This window comes from Lissotriton vulgaris, chromosome 5 (genome assembly GCF_964263255.1).
Source record: "Lissotriton vulgaris chromosome 5, aLisVul1.2, whole genome shotgun sequence".
Classification (NCBI taxonomy): Eukaryota; Metazoa; Chordata; class Amphibia; order Caudata; family Salamandridae; genus Lissotriton; species Lissotriton vulgaris.
In genome coordinates this window covers 372,129,444-372,145,249 of record NC_141693.1, presented here as the reverse complement: position 1 = coordinate 372,145,249, position 15,806 = coordinate 372,129,444, and the positions used below count along the sequence as shown (strand labels likewise).

Here is a 15,806-nt window from a genome sequence, read left to right as displayed (position 1 = left end):
ATGTGTGTTAAATTTGTATATGTCCTGATAGTGACAAATACCCACATTTGTTTTCCACTAGTGAAGCCTACCCCTCTCACAGGCTAGCAGTGGGAATTCCTTAAGCTGTAACTCCTGATCAGAGAGGAGTAGCTTTTTCATGTTTCATATCTTTGGAATGGTAATGATAAATCCTCCTCACTTTTGAAGTTGAATTTAACATTACTGTTTTAGAAATTGCACTTTCAGAAAGTGGATATTCCTCTGCTCTTACTGCTCTGTGTGCCTGTCTCCAATACACGTCTGTGGAGGGTGACAGATAATCTTTGTGCATTCCCTTTAGACAGCCACAACCCAGGAAGGATAGGTGTGCCTAAGTCCCCATCTACATACATCTGCTTTCTGATAGCCTTGCCTGTGTGGAGCCTTTTTGTGGTGTATTCATTGCTGTTGGACCTGGCCCTTTTTGGCAGGTTTACCCCGAAACTTTTTGCTTTTTCCTAGCCTGTTTCTGTGACCTGGTGTTGTGGATTTTAGGTCTCTGCGCACTTTTTCACTGTGGTACAGTGTAAAGTGCGTGAGCTCTCTGTGTGTGTGGTGAGAGTGACCTGCCCTCCCATAGGAATGAATGGGGAATATGTATGCCCAGGGTAGTTCCTGATGTGTGGGGAGTGCAGGGTCGAGTTTGGTATGTGCGAACTCGTGAGATTGAATGCTGCGCAATGATGTATGCGGCATGAATGTGTCTAGTGTAGAAGTGCCACTTCTAGAAGTTGGCATATTTGTGTAATTTGTGTCTGACGTGTGATTGGCTGGAGATGGCTGGTGAGCCTGGCTCCAAGAGTCTGGGTGGGTCTGCCCCGGTGGAGAATGGAGTGATTAGCATGCTGATGTGAGGGGAGGGGTGCACCTGGGTTTAAATAGGGCTGGGTTTTCCCTCCACAATGCTGGCTCCACCCCCTGTGGTGCCTCTGATGTCCCTAGCCTGGCCAGTGAAAGGAGTTCCCTATAACCAGTTGTAGCAGGTTCTCACATTGCCTGCACCCTGCTAGACAAAGGATTTTACTGTATAAAAAGGGGCTGTGTCCCCTTACAAAATGTTCTTGTTTCTGACTTGAATCCTGCCAGGGGCGTGCTGCTGCTTGGGCCCAGGGGAAGGCTTGCCTCCCTGGGCCAAGCCCAGCCCCTGGATACCTGATGGACTTTGCTGCCCAGGACTTTTGGGACCCTTTGCCTTGCTTTCTTACCTTTGCCCAGGCTTGTTGAAGCCTAAGCGCCCTGGGATCACTTTTTAGGGAGAAGGCTCGTGACTCTGCCTAGAGCTTAGAAAGCGCTGTTATTTTATGCCTGCAGCGCTGGGCTGCATCGTGTGCTGGCATCTCCCCCCTTCTTGGGCTCATCGCGGGTGCTCACCCCGCTTATGGCGATGCGTTTGTGCATACTTGCATTTTTGGCAGGAGCCTACCCTGCGTATTTGTTTCCCCACTGTTATTGTAGACGGGAGCCTACCCCGTAGTTGCCCACCGATCACCCGGAAGCCCCGGCCGAGAAGGAGCCTGGCAGCGCCGGTGTAAGCAGGGCTCCTGTATCTGGAGAGAGCCCTGCACAGGAGCCCTGCTGGTACCCAAGAGAAGTCGTGCCGAGCATTTTATTTATTTTATTTTTATGTTCTTGTATAGCGCAAGAATCGACCCCTTACGAGGTATCTCCGCGCTTTGCTCGCAGGATGGAATAGCTGCTATAGAACAGAGAATGAGGTTGTAAACTGATGTTTGGAAATTTGTATTCTTCCTGGAATAAGACGGTTTTTAGTTTCTTCCTGAAAGAGGAGTGATTATGGGTTTGTCTGAGGTCAGTTGGAAGATTATTCCAGAGCTTGGGCCCTACCAGAGAAAAGGCTCTGCCCCCTTGTCTGGTTTTTTTGACAAGAGGGGTTTTAAGTAGCAATTGGTTGCTTGACCGTAAGGCTCTGTCAGGTTTATAGAAAGGTAGCTTTTGGGACAGATAGTCAGGGCCTTTCCCGAACAAGCACTTGTGGACAATGCAACAGATCTTGAACTTGGTGCGTTGTCGTATTGGCAGCCAATGCAGTTCACGCAGCAGGGGTTTGGAAGGGGTTCTGGGGGGGGCGTTCAGGACCAGTCTTGCTGCTGTGTTTTGGACTACTTGGAGGCGATTAATAGCACTCTCATTAGCTTGAATAAGGAGTCCGTTGCAGTAGTCAATTTTGCTTATCACCATAGTCTGCACTAGGGTCTTTCTATAGTTGTCAGAAAGGTAGGGGAAGACTCTTCTTAACAGACCGATGGTGTGAAAGCATGCCCCAGCGACTGCATTCACATGTTCCTTCAAGGTAAGATCCCGATCCAGCTTCACCCCCAGATTTTTTACTGTTAGTTTAGGGGTGGGTACTGGTCCCAAGTCAAGGGGCCACCAGTCGGGGGACCACAGTAAGGACGCTTTTCCAAAAAGCATTAGCTCCGTTTTTCCAACGTTGCATTGGAGGCGGTTGGCAGCCATCCAATTGGAAATGGCCCTCATTCCTTCCGCAAAGTTGTCCCTAACGTTGGAGTTGAAGGAATGGAAAGGGTAAAGAAGCTGGGTGTCGTCAGCGTAAGACACCGGGGTGAATCCATATTTTCTCACAATCTCAGCAAGGGGGGCCACGTACACATTAAACAATGTGGGGCTTAGGCATGAGCCCTGTGGCACCCCCTTCGTGAGCATCCTGGAAGAGGAGCGATATGGTCCCAGGCTGACAGATTGTGAACGCCCGGACAGGAAACTCTCCAGCCAGGAGAGGGCTTGACCTCCTATGCCCACTCCCTGTAAACGGCTCATGAGGATCTTATGGGACACAGTATCAAATGCGGCCGACAGGTCTAACAGCACCAGAATCATTGAGCCTCCTCTGTCCTGTGACATCTTGATGTTATCGGTCACGGTGAGGAGAGCAGATTCGGTGCTGTAGTTGGGCCTGAACCCAGATTGGGAGTGGTCCAGGCCCCCTGTCGCCTCAATGAACCTGGACAAGTGGATGTTAACATGCTTTTCGGCCAGTTTACTCAGGAGGGGCAACAAAGAGATGGGACGGAGGTTAGAGAGCTCTGTCCATGGGGAGGTGGCATTTTTCCGAATAGGATTCACCACTGCCTCTTTCCATTGCTGGGGGAGTTTACCTTCTATATAGGAAAGGTTCAAAACTCTTTGGATAGAGGGGCAGAGGTCAGTGCAGAGCATGTTCATCACTCTGGGGGGAAGAAGGTCGAGGGGGGACCCTGTTTTTGTGGTATTTAGTAAGGATTTTATCTCGTCCTTAGAAATTTCAGGAATCTTAATGAAAGTTTCAGCATTGGTTTGTGAACAGAGAACGTCAAGCGTCTCTGTGTTGTTGGGGTGTTTGGCCAGTATTTTTTGTAGATGGTATCAATTTTTTCCTCGAAGTATAGAGATATTTTGTTACACAGATCCTGCGAAAAAGTATCAGGACTTTCGCAGGCTGTGGGATTCGTGAAGCTTCTTAGGATTTTATAAAGTTCTCTGGTAGAGTTGTCTGCTTCGTCTATTTGGGACTGTAAGCTAGTTTTCCTTGCCTTTTTATGTTGTTGTAGTAGGAGGAGGCAGCTTGTTGATAAAGCTCTTTACTTTCACTGGAGTGGTTCTTCCTCCATTGTTTCTCTAGCTTTCTACACTTTTGTTTTTCAGTTTTTAGAGCTTCAGTGTACCAGATTTCTTTTTTGTTATTAGTGGTTGGTAATTTGACCAGTTTTTGAGGAGCTAAGAGGTTTATTGTATCGAGGAGGGAGTTGTTAAGTTTGGCCAGGGCCAAGTCAGGGGTATCAGAGTCGGAAAAGGTTGGAGTTTTCCATGTTTCTACGAATGCTTCCGGGGATATCTTGTGCCATGGTCTACGTTTAATGCTCCTGGTAGCAGAAGGTTCGGGAGGTTTGGTGAGTTGCATGAAGGAAAACTCCAGCATGCTGTGGTCAGACCAGTATACTGATTTGGGGGGGTGACAGTGAATTGAAGGATCGTTAGTGAAAATGAGGTCTAAGGTGTGGCCACCTCTGTGGGTGGGACCACTATTTCGTAGGTGTAGGCCAAGTAGAGCAAGGTCCTCCAGTAGGAGTTTGGCATCAGGGTCCTCTGGTGTATCTGCATGGATATTAAAATCACCAAGTAGAATGAAATGTTCTTTAGCTTTCATGTGAGGAGCAAGAATTTCAGTGAGGGCCAGGGTAAAACTGGTGTCGGTGCCTGGGGGGCGGTAGACTAAAGCGCCTTTCCAGTGGTGTTTGTTACTGGTATTTATTTTAAAAATCATAATTTCCATAGAGGGAAGAAGAGCTTGTTCTAATATGGAGATATGGAGACTGTCTTTATGTATTATGGCAGTGCCGCCACCAGTTTTTATCGGGCGGTCTTGCCTCAGGATTTTATATCCTGTGGGGATTCCTGTCATAACAGATGGAAAAGTTGCCGATCTCCCGCATAGGGAGGAGGACCGGAGCTGCTTCCCGCCATGCTGCGAGGTGCTACCGACAAGGCCTGTCTGCGCAAGTCTCCCGTGAGAGGAGAGGAGCCCCACAGGCCCGCGCCATGACCGGGTGGAGAAGTGCTGATGTCCATAGATGACGAGGAGTCCCCCGTGAACAGCCCGGTAAGTCAGAGGAGGGCTGGGGGACTCCATGGGTGTTTCAAGTGCGTGCCGACGGCGGCACTTGCGGGAAATGGTGCGTTTGTGAGCCCACATGTGCAAGGCCCCTGAGTCTTGAGCGGCCCCGTCTAGCAGTGGGCCGCTCCAACGTTGGCACAAATTTGTTTAAGAGCCGCAAGGGCTCCAACAAAGGGGCACATTATGGTTTAGAGGGCCCCGAGAGGCCCATGCCTTTATTGATTAGAAGGGCCTAGTTGCTTTAGGGAGCCCACAGAGAGGCCCGTGTTTTCCCCCCCGCGGGATGCTTCAGTGCTGGGGGACATCTTTATTTACAGAGCCCCGTGTGGCTCCAGCAGTTGGCGCAGTTCGCAGTTGGCGCAGTTCTGTCAAGGGCCAGTGAGGGCCCTGTCGCAGTTTGGCTGATTCCCAGCTGCCCAGCAATTAGTGGGCAGCTGCACTGTTTAGGCGCAATTTGAGAGAGAGAGTCCCTGAGAGGGACAGAGATGGCACAGTGGTGCCAGGCCTGCTACAGCTGTGCAGCACTTAGTGCCAGCTGCAACGTTTAAGCCCTGTTGTTGTTCCCAGCTGCCCAGCACTTAGTGGGCAGCTACAGCATTTAGGTTTTGCGCCGTTGGCGCACCCCTGACTGGCGCTGCATTGGCAGCGCGCCCTGACATTCTGGACACAGGGCTTTTGGGTCCCTTTCTTGAGATGGCCAGTTGACCAGGGGGCTGGTATGTGATTATTGCGTAATGTGATTTTACTATGTTTATGATAGCAATTGCCTAAGGTGATGTTTGCGCAATGTGATTATGAGGTTATTTTACCTATGAAGGTTTATGCTAGTGAGATGTTTTCACTCTGTGAGTTACGCCCCTAAATATGATTTATTCTTAGGAGGCAGAGTCTAATGTGTTTAGACTAGTGAGAGATTGCCTACTGTAGTTATACTGTTTAGGCCCAAATGTGAGTTATGCGTAATGTGCTATGCCATTATGCCTGTGACACCTCTGAATGTGTTTTATGCATTATGTGTCTTACCTACACCTCTGAATGTTTCTTTGCATCATGTGTAACGCTTCTGACCTATACCCCTAAATGTATTTTATTCTTAGGTGGTGGTGTTTTGCCTAGTACAGTTTATACTAGAGAGGTTATGTGTCCATGCGTGATCTAGGCCTATGGTTATTAGTATTGCGTAGTGTGTACCTACCTTATACCAGTGGTTACTGGTTGTGACCTATAATTGTTATTTTGTGCTACACTTTTTCTATGTTCTAGAAGTGCTATTTCTGCTAAGTGTTGATTCTGACAGTGGCTCATGTGGCCCTGTCCTGTAAATAATCCCGTGTGAATATTGCCCATGCCAGTTGGCACAATGTATATTGTGTGATTACTATCTGATGTGTTTTGACAATACAAAAGTTATTTTTATATAACCTTGTGTGGAGTTCCTTTTGTGGTGTGCCTAGGATGTTGTTGCTGTTGTGTGCGTGCGCAAATGCTTTACACATTGCCTCCGGGATAAGCCTGTCTGCTCGTGCCAAGATACCAAGGGGGTGAGCAGGGGTTATCCTGGCGTGTGACTCCCTTGCCCTGACTAGAATGGTGGTTTCTGCCTGGCTTTGGAGTCAGCCTTAGCCAACCAAAAATAGCCAGTTCTAACAATTGTGGTATTGTGTGTGTGTATATGTGTTGCACAAATACTTTACACATTGCCTCTTTAGGTAAGCCTGACTGCTCTTTGCCAAGCTACCAGAGGGTGAGCACAGGTTATCTTTTGTGTGTATCTAGCTTACTCTGACTAGACTCCTATAATTTGGGCATATTGGCTATATTTATTTACTTATTTATTTATCTTGAGTTTTATAGTGCGCTGGCTAGACCCATAGGTATCAGAGCGCTTTACATAAGGAACAGCAAGTTGCAAGTTACACATTTTACATGGGTTAAACAGTGAGGATTAGAGTTACAGGCGAACATATTACATTCGTTAAAAGCAATCAAAACTTAGTAACCAAAGAAAAAGGGCAGAGTTACAGAAAATTTGTCATGGGAGGGGGAGGGGAAGGGAGAAACAGGGAGATGGGGAGAAACTGTGCCCAATGTCCAGCTGGGTAGGTGGCAGCTAAGGTGATGAATCAGGGCCGAGCTCCTCAACAGCTGAACCAAGCAGCTCCTCAAGTTGTCGGACATAATGCTCGGACTCCACTGTCAGGGTAGTGAACTGGTGTACTCAGAGAGTGTCAGTATAGCGCGGGGGATTGAGGCTGGGAAACAATGGAACAGGAACCAAAGGAACGAGGCAGAGAGGTGGGAAGGGACAGATTCCAAGGTCGGGGCTCCTCGTGGTGAAAGTCTCCCTTGGCGACCATCTTAAGGTCAGCAAAGGAGTTAATACACCTGTAGGTCCCCACATCCGGGTCCTTTTCACGGATTGCTGAGACCATTCCTGGGGCCCTGCTATTACTGCTTTCCCCTCTCAGGGTGCCCCCGCACCATACTTGAAAATGGGAGGGACGGCTGCCATTTTGGGGTCAGTCGGGGCACCACAGGGTCTCCTAACCTCTAGGTCTGCCTACAGGTCACCAGCCACTTCTCTGCTGTTACTCCTTAAAGTCCAATCCAGGGGTGCAATTCCGCAGCCAAGGCCCACGAGGGGAGAAACTGCGCTGCTGCCTCGCCCCACATAGAGGCGGCTGCATCCGCAGCTGGCCCAAGGTCCCTGGACGTCCTGGGAGCAGCACTGGCCTAGTCGGGGCTTCGCAGCACCTACGGCTCCGCCTCGCTCCGCCCCCCACCACCCCACTAACCCATAGCTAACCGCCCGCACTCGGCCTCGCGCAACAGCACGATCACCTGAGCAGTAGGACAGAGCAAGGGTCATATTTAAGTCAGCAAGCTACTTTTGTCTCAATAGGTTTCTGCTGGAAGTTATGAAGATGTCATGGTTCAGTGATCTCTGACCATAGGGCATTTAAGACTACCTTGGATTTGGTTTTATTATTTTCTTGTTATGTTACAGTTCATTTTGATGTTCAGGAATATGTTTTACTTCATCCAATTTGTGCTAGACATGATTTCCTATATGCTAGGCCTTCTGGATATTTGCAACCATACCCTGTGGTTCCAGAACCCTGGCTAACAATTTCTACAAATTTCATAATGAACCTTCCATCCTCTGAAGGATAACAGGCAATTGTGGTCACAGTGGATACTTTCTCAAAGATGTTTCATGTTACCAAAGCTACCTACAGCAAAAGGAATAATGAAGTGTTTTTTACATCATTTTTTACTTCATGGGTTACCACATACAATTATTTCAGGAGTATTTTACTTAAGGAATTGGGAGTGGAACAAATCCTGCCTTCTGGTTATCGCCCCAAACATAAATGGGCAAACATAGTGAGCTATTCATAGCTTGGAGCAATATCAATTTCTGTTTGCAAGGATTTCATCTAAGAGTTCTTTACATCTGTTCCTAGTATTGACCCCTTGGTTCAGGCGACAGCTCTACATTGTTCAAATGTCAATATGAAGAATGTGCTGATAAATCAAGATTATGTTCCGCTTTGAAATATTTGGTTGTCTTCCTGTTTTTTGCCTGTTCATACTTTGCTGCTAAATTGTGGATACAATTTATTGGCCCATTTTTAATGTGTCATAAGATATATTCTTTGGTTATTTGGATGAATTTGTCTCATGCTTGGAAGATTCATTATGTTCAACGGAAGTCAAATGTTTGTGATGCTTATCTCCACCTCCCATCTGATCCTTCATCAGTTATGGTGCATGGACAACCTTAATATGAGGTACACAAAGTTTGAGGTTTTTAAATGTATTAAAGGGAGCTTCAGTTTTTCATTTATTGCAAATATTCCAGCGGGCTGACCTGGGAAGATGGGTCTTCTGTTCATGTTCCTTTGCCAGTTTGCCGTTTCACTAAATGACACTGTGAACAGCACAGAGCTTCTATTGGGGTTGGCTTTCTGTTACATCTGTGCAGGACAGACACTCCACGTAAGTACTGTTTAGCAATGCTAATGTGCACAGAGTCCTAAGGCCAACAAAAACAGGATCAGCAAAAATGGAGGAGTAAGGCAAAAAGGTTTAGAAGGAAGACTACCCTCAGGCTGAAATGTCTAACAGACTTTATATATATATTTATTTCCTCACTGTAATGATGCCTAGGATAGTTATTGCATACCATATGCATTTTCTCTGAGGATGGGTTTTATGCTTGTGTGCAGCTAGCATGGTTTAGATATGAACTTCTCACAAAAACAGTCTACTTTATTAGGTTAGTTTGTCTGAGCATTTTTGGAGCTCAATCGCATCAAGACTGTGGCTGATTTCTCCCATATTCTAATACTTTGATCCCCTACATGTGCACATAAGGTCCATATTCCGACCAATGTTGGTAACTTCATAATTTTAGGAAGTATGACAAAATTTGGACCCAAATCAAAAGGATTGAAGAGGAGGACTTACCACGGATCAGAATGAGCATCTGGAGCACTCATAGTATTCAGACGTTTAACGCGCGTGAGGCCCTAATGAATTTGGGTACTTGATATCTCTCAAATCACCATATTAGACATTTGTTCACAATTTTAAGTCAGTACCACTTTCCATGTAATCATGCTCTTTACACACATTCATCATTAATCTTCGAGGAATGCAGTTTTTCAACAGTTGCATTATCCTCCGTGTCTGCGAGTAGTTGGTGGATACATTGTGTGAGAAGCAAGAGGTTCCCTTCCTTTGTAGAAAAACACTGAGCCCCTGCAAGCCACAGAAAATGTGTATGGGAAAGATGTGGTGGCATTCAGGCGAGTCAGCGTATGCATTTATGGTACCTGAACGTTGATATCCAATGAGATCCAATTGTATTGTGGTTTCTCAGGTAACAGTTTTCAAGGTGAAATCACCACCACATCGCAAGTAAACAATATCCTTAAAGTCTTTTCATGGCCATTGCCCATCTTCAGAGCAGATCAGTGTTTCAGGAGTTGTCCTGTCTTGAACCGTCCAAACAGTATCCACCCAATATTTTCAATTTGAAGAAGAATACATTCCCTTGGCAGCAAACCAATTCGATCCAAGAGAGGTTGTTAGTAAATATTTAATCTTAGCCACATTACGTGTTTTGCCCATTACAAAAATGGGAAAAGTTTCAAGACTTTGCCCAAAGAGAAGTTTAAATTCAGCCATCCCCCCACAGGTTCATGAAGGTTCCTTACTGCTTGTCTATGATTGCACAGAAGATGGTTGCTTGCAGTTAGATGTTCTACCCAAGAAGATGGGTCTACTAACCGCAAAGAATGGTTGGATGGGTGCTAATAGCTGTGTACGGAGAGAACATTCTGTCTGCCACGCTGCATCACTACAGTTCAGCGCTACCCTTATCTCTGAGCGGCAGCTGGACAATCACCCGCATCTCTCAAGGTCTGACCTTCAGAGGGTGGGACTTATTACAGCATGGAATGTCAGTGCGCCACTGCTGAGAAGCTGCAGTTTACCCACTGCCCAATTGTGGCTCTGGGAAGCAACAGTATCCCATTCTCCCTGTTACAGATGATTACTAAAGCTCCCTCGTTTACTTTGCTTAGTTTTTTAGACTTTGTAAGCATCATACATGGCAAACTTAGAAAACGTAGACGGCTGCACGACAAAAAAAACATCACCACTCAGCAACCCTCAAACTGGCAGCCCACAGAAAAAGTTTGACGGCAAAGTCTGGTTGCACTCCGACTAGGCAGCTTCAGCCTTTATAGAATTTGGTGTTGGTCCCCAGTGAGACCTCAGCATATCATGGTACTTGCAGCCTCACACATATCTATCTTACACAATTTTTCTTTCTGCTGCAAATAGAAGCATACCTCAGATGTGTATTTTACTGTTTATTACGAAAAAAGTAGAATAGTGTAAAGTTGTAGCTCATGAACTGGTGAAAGACTGCACTGTTATATTGCTGCTAAATGATGGACTTCAAGAACCAGAATGAACTTGGGTCACACATTTGAGAATACTTGATAAATTATGAGAAAGTCTCCAACATGTTAGAGTGCTGACATAACCCCTGTAAACTATATCTGATTCAAGTTTCTGAAGGCAGTGGATGCAAAACAGCGGTGCCTTGAAGGCATTTCATCATTTATATCGAAATAACAGCATGAGGGTTTACAACTAAATCAGGGCTCTCCTCACGAGAATTAGGAACCTCGAAACACTAATGTAAACAGAAGTCTCATTAACTGATCAAGTGTCTTCATTGAAATACTATAGTGTTAAAAGGCTGAAGCCAAAACCAAGATTGCATTAGCTGTCACACAGGTTACCAATACATGAGAAATTATGACAAAGACTAGCTGTAAGCAGCATAGTTTCAAAGGTGATGAAATCTATTAATTCCTCACAATATTTATTATGCATTAACAGTTTTTTCTGGCATGTGTGTAATAAAAGTGAAATATGTATGTTGGGTCTTTTGAACCCTTTCTTTCCCTTTTTACAAACGAATTCAGCAAATACATTAATTGTCTCTCCTGTAGGATTACACTATGAACCCTGTGACTCACTAAGGCACCCTTAAGGAAACAGTGCATCATCACTTATCAGGAAAGGAGTACAAATAATTCTAGTCTCTGGAGGAAATCAAAGTGTTCTAATTGTCCTAATCTGATGTGAAGGAAATACATGATCAGACAGAGAGAATACCCTACATAAAGAAAGGTCTAACCTTAGCTATAGGAAACCTGACCAGAAAGAAAGGGCCTTTTGTTTAGCTAGGAAGGTTGTTGCCTTAAACGAGCATGGATCAACAGCAGAAGAACAATACATAAACCAGGTACAAAATCAATATAACCCATTACTCATACTCCACCACATATTACAAAGCGTAGCCTTGCTTCCACTGCTGTTTGTTGATTCATGCAACGTATTCTGAAGAAGGTACTCTGTTTTTCTGCATTAGGAATGACTTGACTGTTGGAGCTGAAGACCACAGAGAGAAGAGCGCTGAGATGAAGGGAGACAACAGAATATTAAACATTCTCATCGATGATCCCTTGTTGAAAATGAAAGATCACTACAAAAGCAAAGTGAAAAATGGAATTGAGATCCCTAGCAGAAAAGACTTGGACACTTAGTGAAGAAATGGCTGCATTGCGAATGCTATTACTGTGTGTTCAAAACAAAGATTCACTAAGAGTTGAACTGGTGCACCAATACAAGGGATGTTTCAGTGGCTAGGACAAGGTCCTCGACAGACCCTCAAGAAGATGCTTGCATTGTTTCCAAATCCATATCAAGGTCACATATCAAGGGAATACATTTAGGGATCTAAGTGTAGGCAATAAAGCTTGGGAAATTAAGTTATATATGAGGCAAAATTCTATAAAATAAAAACTGTAATGTGTTCTAGTCCTAACATGCCTGTGAACACACACTGCAAGAATGCTGCAACAGTTGTAGCATATTCAATTAGATACACAAATCTTTGTATTTACGTTTAAAGATAATGAGGATTTCAATGCATCAAAAATACTGACAACAGTTCAGAAAAACATATTTATATAAGATACCACATTTCCACTTACATCGAACAAAATACCATTTAAGTATGCATGCATTGTGTAAAACTGCCCATTTTTGTTACTATTGTACTGTCATGAAACGCTAATCTTGATTTATTCGCCAACACTTATGAACCACAGACCTTTTAATATTCTGTTGCCATTGCCCATCATCTTTGACAATGCCACCTATTCATAAACAGCGCTGGGATTTCTGGTTTCACTTCTTTGCAAAGGCCAGTAAGATGGAGTCATCACCCTCACTGTTCTCCATGTATCCTAAGTATTGGCAAACACTACTAGCCTCAGCTCGATATGGAGTACAACCTTGCACTCAGAGTGAGGTCGCCATCTGTGTAAGTCAAGGCGATGCTAGGGAGTGGTGGGAGACCTCCTAAACTGGAAGCGAGGCTAAATAGGGTGGTGCCTGAATAACGCATGGCTAGAACTTTACACCTTGTCCGCATCACATTTAAAATAACAACTTTAGTGCTTACATCAATTTCCATACCCTATCTTTGATCTGCCTATACAGTCTATATTAAACTGCTTCTCTATAACTATGGGGGTCATTAGGATCCCTGAGGAGGAGGGAACGTCCGCAGGGGCTGCGGCATTCCCTCCGAATAGATTAGGATGTGACCGCAAGGGTGGCGGTCACATCGTCTATCTGTAACATTGCGGCAGGTGCAGCTTCAAGCTGCACCCGCCGCAAGGTTAAAAATGCATGCATCGCATTTGCATGCGCAAAGCAGCAGGCACTGCGCAGTGCCTGCCGCTTTGTGCACGCAAATGCAGGGGGGGTACTATAGGTACCCCACCATGTGCACACCCCACCCCCCCTTCACCCAGGGGGCCCGCAACTGGCACCCGAAGTGAAAGTCTGTATGCTTTTCCACGGCGGAGAAGCTGCTGTGGAAAAGCATGTATTCACCACCATCCTAATATGGCTATCAGACACCGCCAGTCACGTTAGAGCTTTTCCGCCGCGGTCGGAAGGCGACCGCGGCGGAAAAGCTGCGGAAGGAATTACAGACCCACCAGCCCTCCTAATTTGGCAGTGGGTCTTTGGAGGCTCCGCAGCGGTTTTTCCTCATCCTCCGGGCCGGCGGTGGCTTCCGCCGGCCCGGAGGATGCGGAAAAACTGCTATCATAATTGGCCCCTTATTTAGTATTTCTGCTTCACTGCATCCCACCCTTCCTTCCAACCATCCTGTTCATTCAATACTTTTTCTTAGTTTCATAGTTCTCTGAAGTTGTCGTTTGGCAAAATGTAACTTTATAACTTTATAAAACTCCATAAATAGATACATGAAAATGGCCCTTCTTATTCATTAACCTAAGGTAATATGAACATGACATTGTTTGATTATTAAGAAAGAATAATAATTATTAAGAATACAATTTAAAACTAGTCCATTTCTGACGTCCTTTGTCAGTGAGTTCAGTATAAAGTTCCTGACATTTTTACTGCCTTCTCTGGGTTTCCTAGTGGATAAAAACAATGCACAATTATGGCTATTAGATAACCTCCATCTGAAATGATAGTCAAACAAAAGCTAACGGACAACATCATTCTCAAGTGCGCACCTAATTGTAACTGATATTCAAAAACCGAATTATGGACGGCACATAACGACCGAGGATGCCATCTATAACAAAATCCTTTGCCAACATTTATTACCAATTGTGATTGGCTGACACGTCTTCGCGGGCTGGCGAGCATCTTAATTGCAGCCGCACCCGTGTACTTAACAGGTCTTTAAAATACCATTCATTGTAAATGAGGCTTTTGTTGTGTGTTCACCCATTCTTACAGCCACTCTGTCTGTGTTTGGAAGAATTAGCCCCCCGAAATATTTTTCAGCCCCTCCCCCCCGAAATTTGGCTCTAGTTGCCCGCCTGCTCAGCCTACAGTAGTGCTGCTGGTGCACTGGTTCAACTATATGCTGAGAGATCCTTGCCCTGTATTTTCAAGAGTGACACAATGTTCTACTTTTCATCCACTGAGCAGGCAAATACCGAGGTGGTAGGCGGCTTTGCAACTATAAAATATGTTTGTAATCTGGATTACCGTTGCCAGCAATATAAAAGGGTAAGTGACAGAGAAGAAAACATTGTTGCTGTGCATAAGTGCTTCTCCAGATCTGGTCGAAACAGTACTCATCCCCTCTTTACATCCTCATTCTTCCAACTTTTGGTGATGAAAACCTTATGTTTCTGTTGATTCTTGTCATTTGTACATAAAGAATGGTCCGGTGAAGTCTCAGAAATTTATAAAAAAACATATGTAATACAGATAATTTAATTACGCTATTCCAATAAATGTCCTCATATTCAAAGACTTGCATTTTAGGACTTGTTCTTTTGCGTCGCTGGAATGTCACTTTTTTGACGTTCCTGTGGCGCAATGTGACACGGGCATATTTATAAGGCCACGTTACGTGGCTTTTCATAGCCTCATAAATATGTGCAGAAAACTGTGTGAAAGGGGCATTCCATGAGTGTTGCTGGGGGCGTTCCCAGCAACATCCATGGCTTTCTGACACTGCCCCAGATTTACGAGAAATCGTAAGTCTGAGGCAGTGCCAAAAACGTATGCCTCCCGGAGGCACAACCAGGAGAAATATCTCTAATTTCCTCTTTCCATGTGTGCTGCATTCTGCAGCGCACTAGTAAGAGGAAAAACCCTCTTGTGATTGGTTTTGTGCAGGAAGGTTTCCCTTCCTGCACAAAAATAATCATTCCCGCAACGCATGCTGCTTTGCACCATGGTGCAAAGGTACCTGTGTTGGCACACGGCAGCCCATTGTGCGTTGGCACAGGACAAAAGGACAGGAATGTGCTGTATCTAATGCATACAGCGCAATCCTGCCCTTTTCTTTTGCTGTAGGGCAGGGCAGCAGCAAGGCCTGCTGCGCTACCTTGCGGCAAATAAACTATGAGGCCCTTCATTTTTATTTTGGGTGAATAAACAAACATTTGTGTCACATGTGTTTGGTGCTCAGAACAGAAGCTATTATTTCAGTACTGTTCATTGGCAATCAAAAGAAGAGGCTGTTGTTGTGCCTTAATGTTTGATCCAAAAAGAAAACTGAGAAATGTGCTAGCTGATTGTTCTGCAGGTGAAAGAAGAGTAGGGTATGACAACATTTAATATTCTTTCTTGAAATAGTTTTCACATAATGGGTCGAGGAATGCTTTGTGGGAATACAATAAATACCTTAGGGTCATGTATTAATGTGTCCATTTATTGTGGAGGTAAAACAAAATCCTGTTCTTGTAAAAAAGGCAAGTGTTCTGTCTTCTTGGAACTAATTTCTAAATATATACTTTCATTGAACAGTTCTCATGTTTTCCTCAACACAGTGTTAATAGTGTACGTTTTACATATGGGGTAGAAAATTTGGTTATGCATTTATAGTTTGATTTTATTGGTGCATGGCAACATTTGTTGAGTGTCACGTAGATACTGCATCATGTACGAGCCTTTAATTTGAAAGGAAACATAAACAGCTAAGTGTATTCCTTTCATTCAATGAGGAGCCAGCCACAGTATTGGCAAAATTATCTAAATGAATTTCGCAAGAAAA

General features: G+C 44.8%; 1 protein-coding gene across 1 annotated transcript in view; it reads left to right on the top strand.

The window, feature by feature from the left end:
• The window catches only part of RNF207 (ring finger protein 207), a 900,262-nt gene extending 888,236 nt beyond the window's left edge, over window positions 1–12,026 (top strand). Inside the window, exon 18 of the mRNA XM_086921721.1 lies at window positions 11,613–12,026. Coding sequence (XP_086777847.1) covers window positions 11,613–11,787 — 175 coding nt within the window. The 3' untranslated portion in view covers window positions 11,788–12,026. The remainder of the gene's footprint in view (window positions 1–11,612) is intronic.
• Window positions 12,027–15,806: the final 3,780 nt, after the last annotated feature.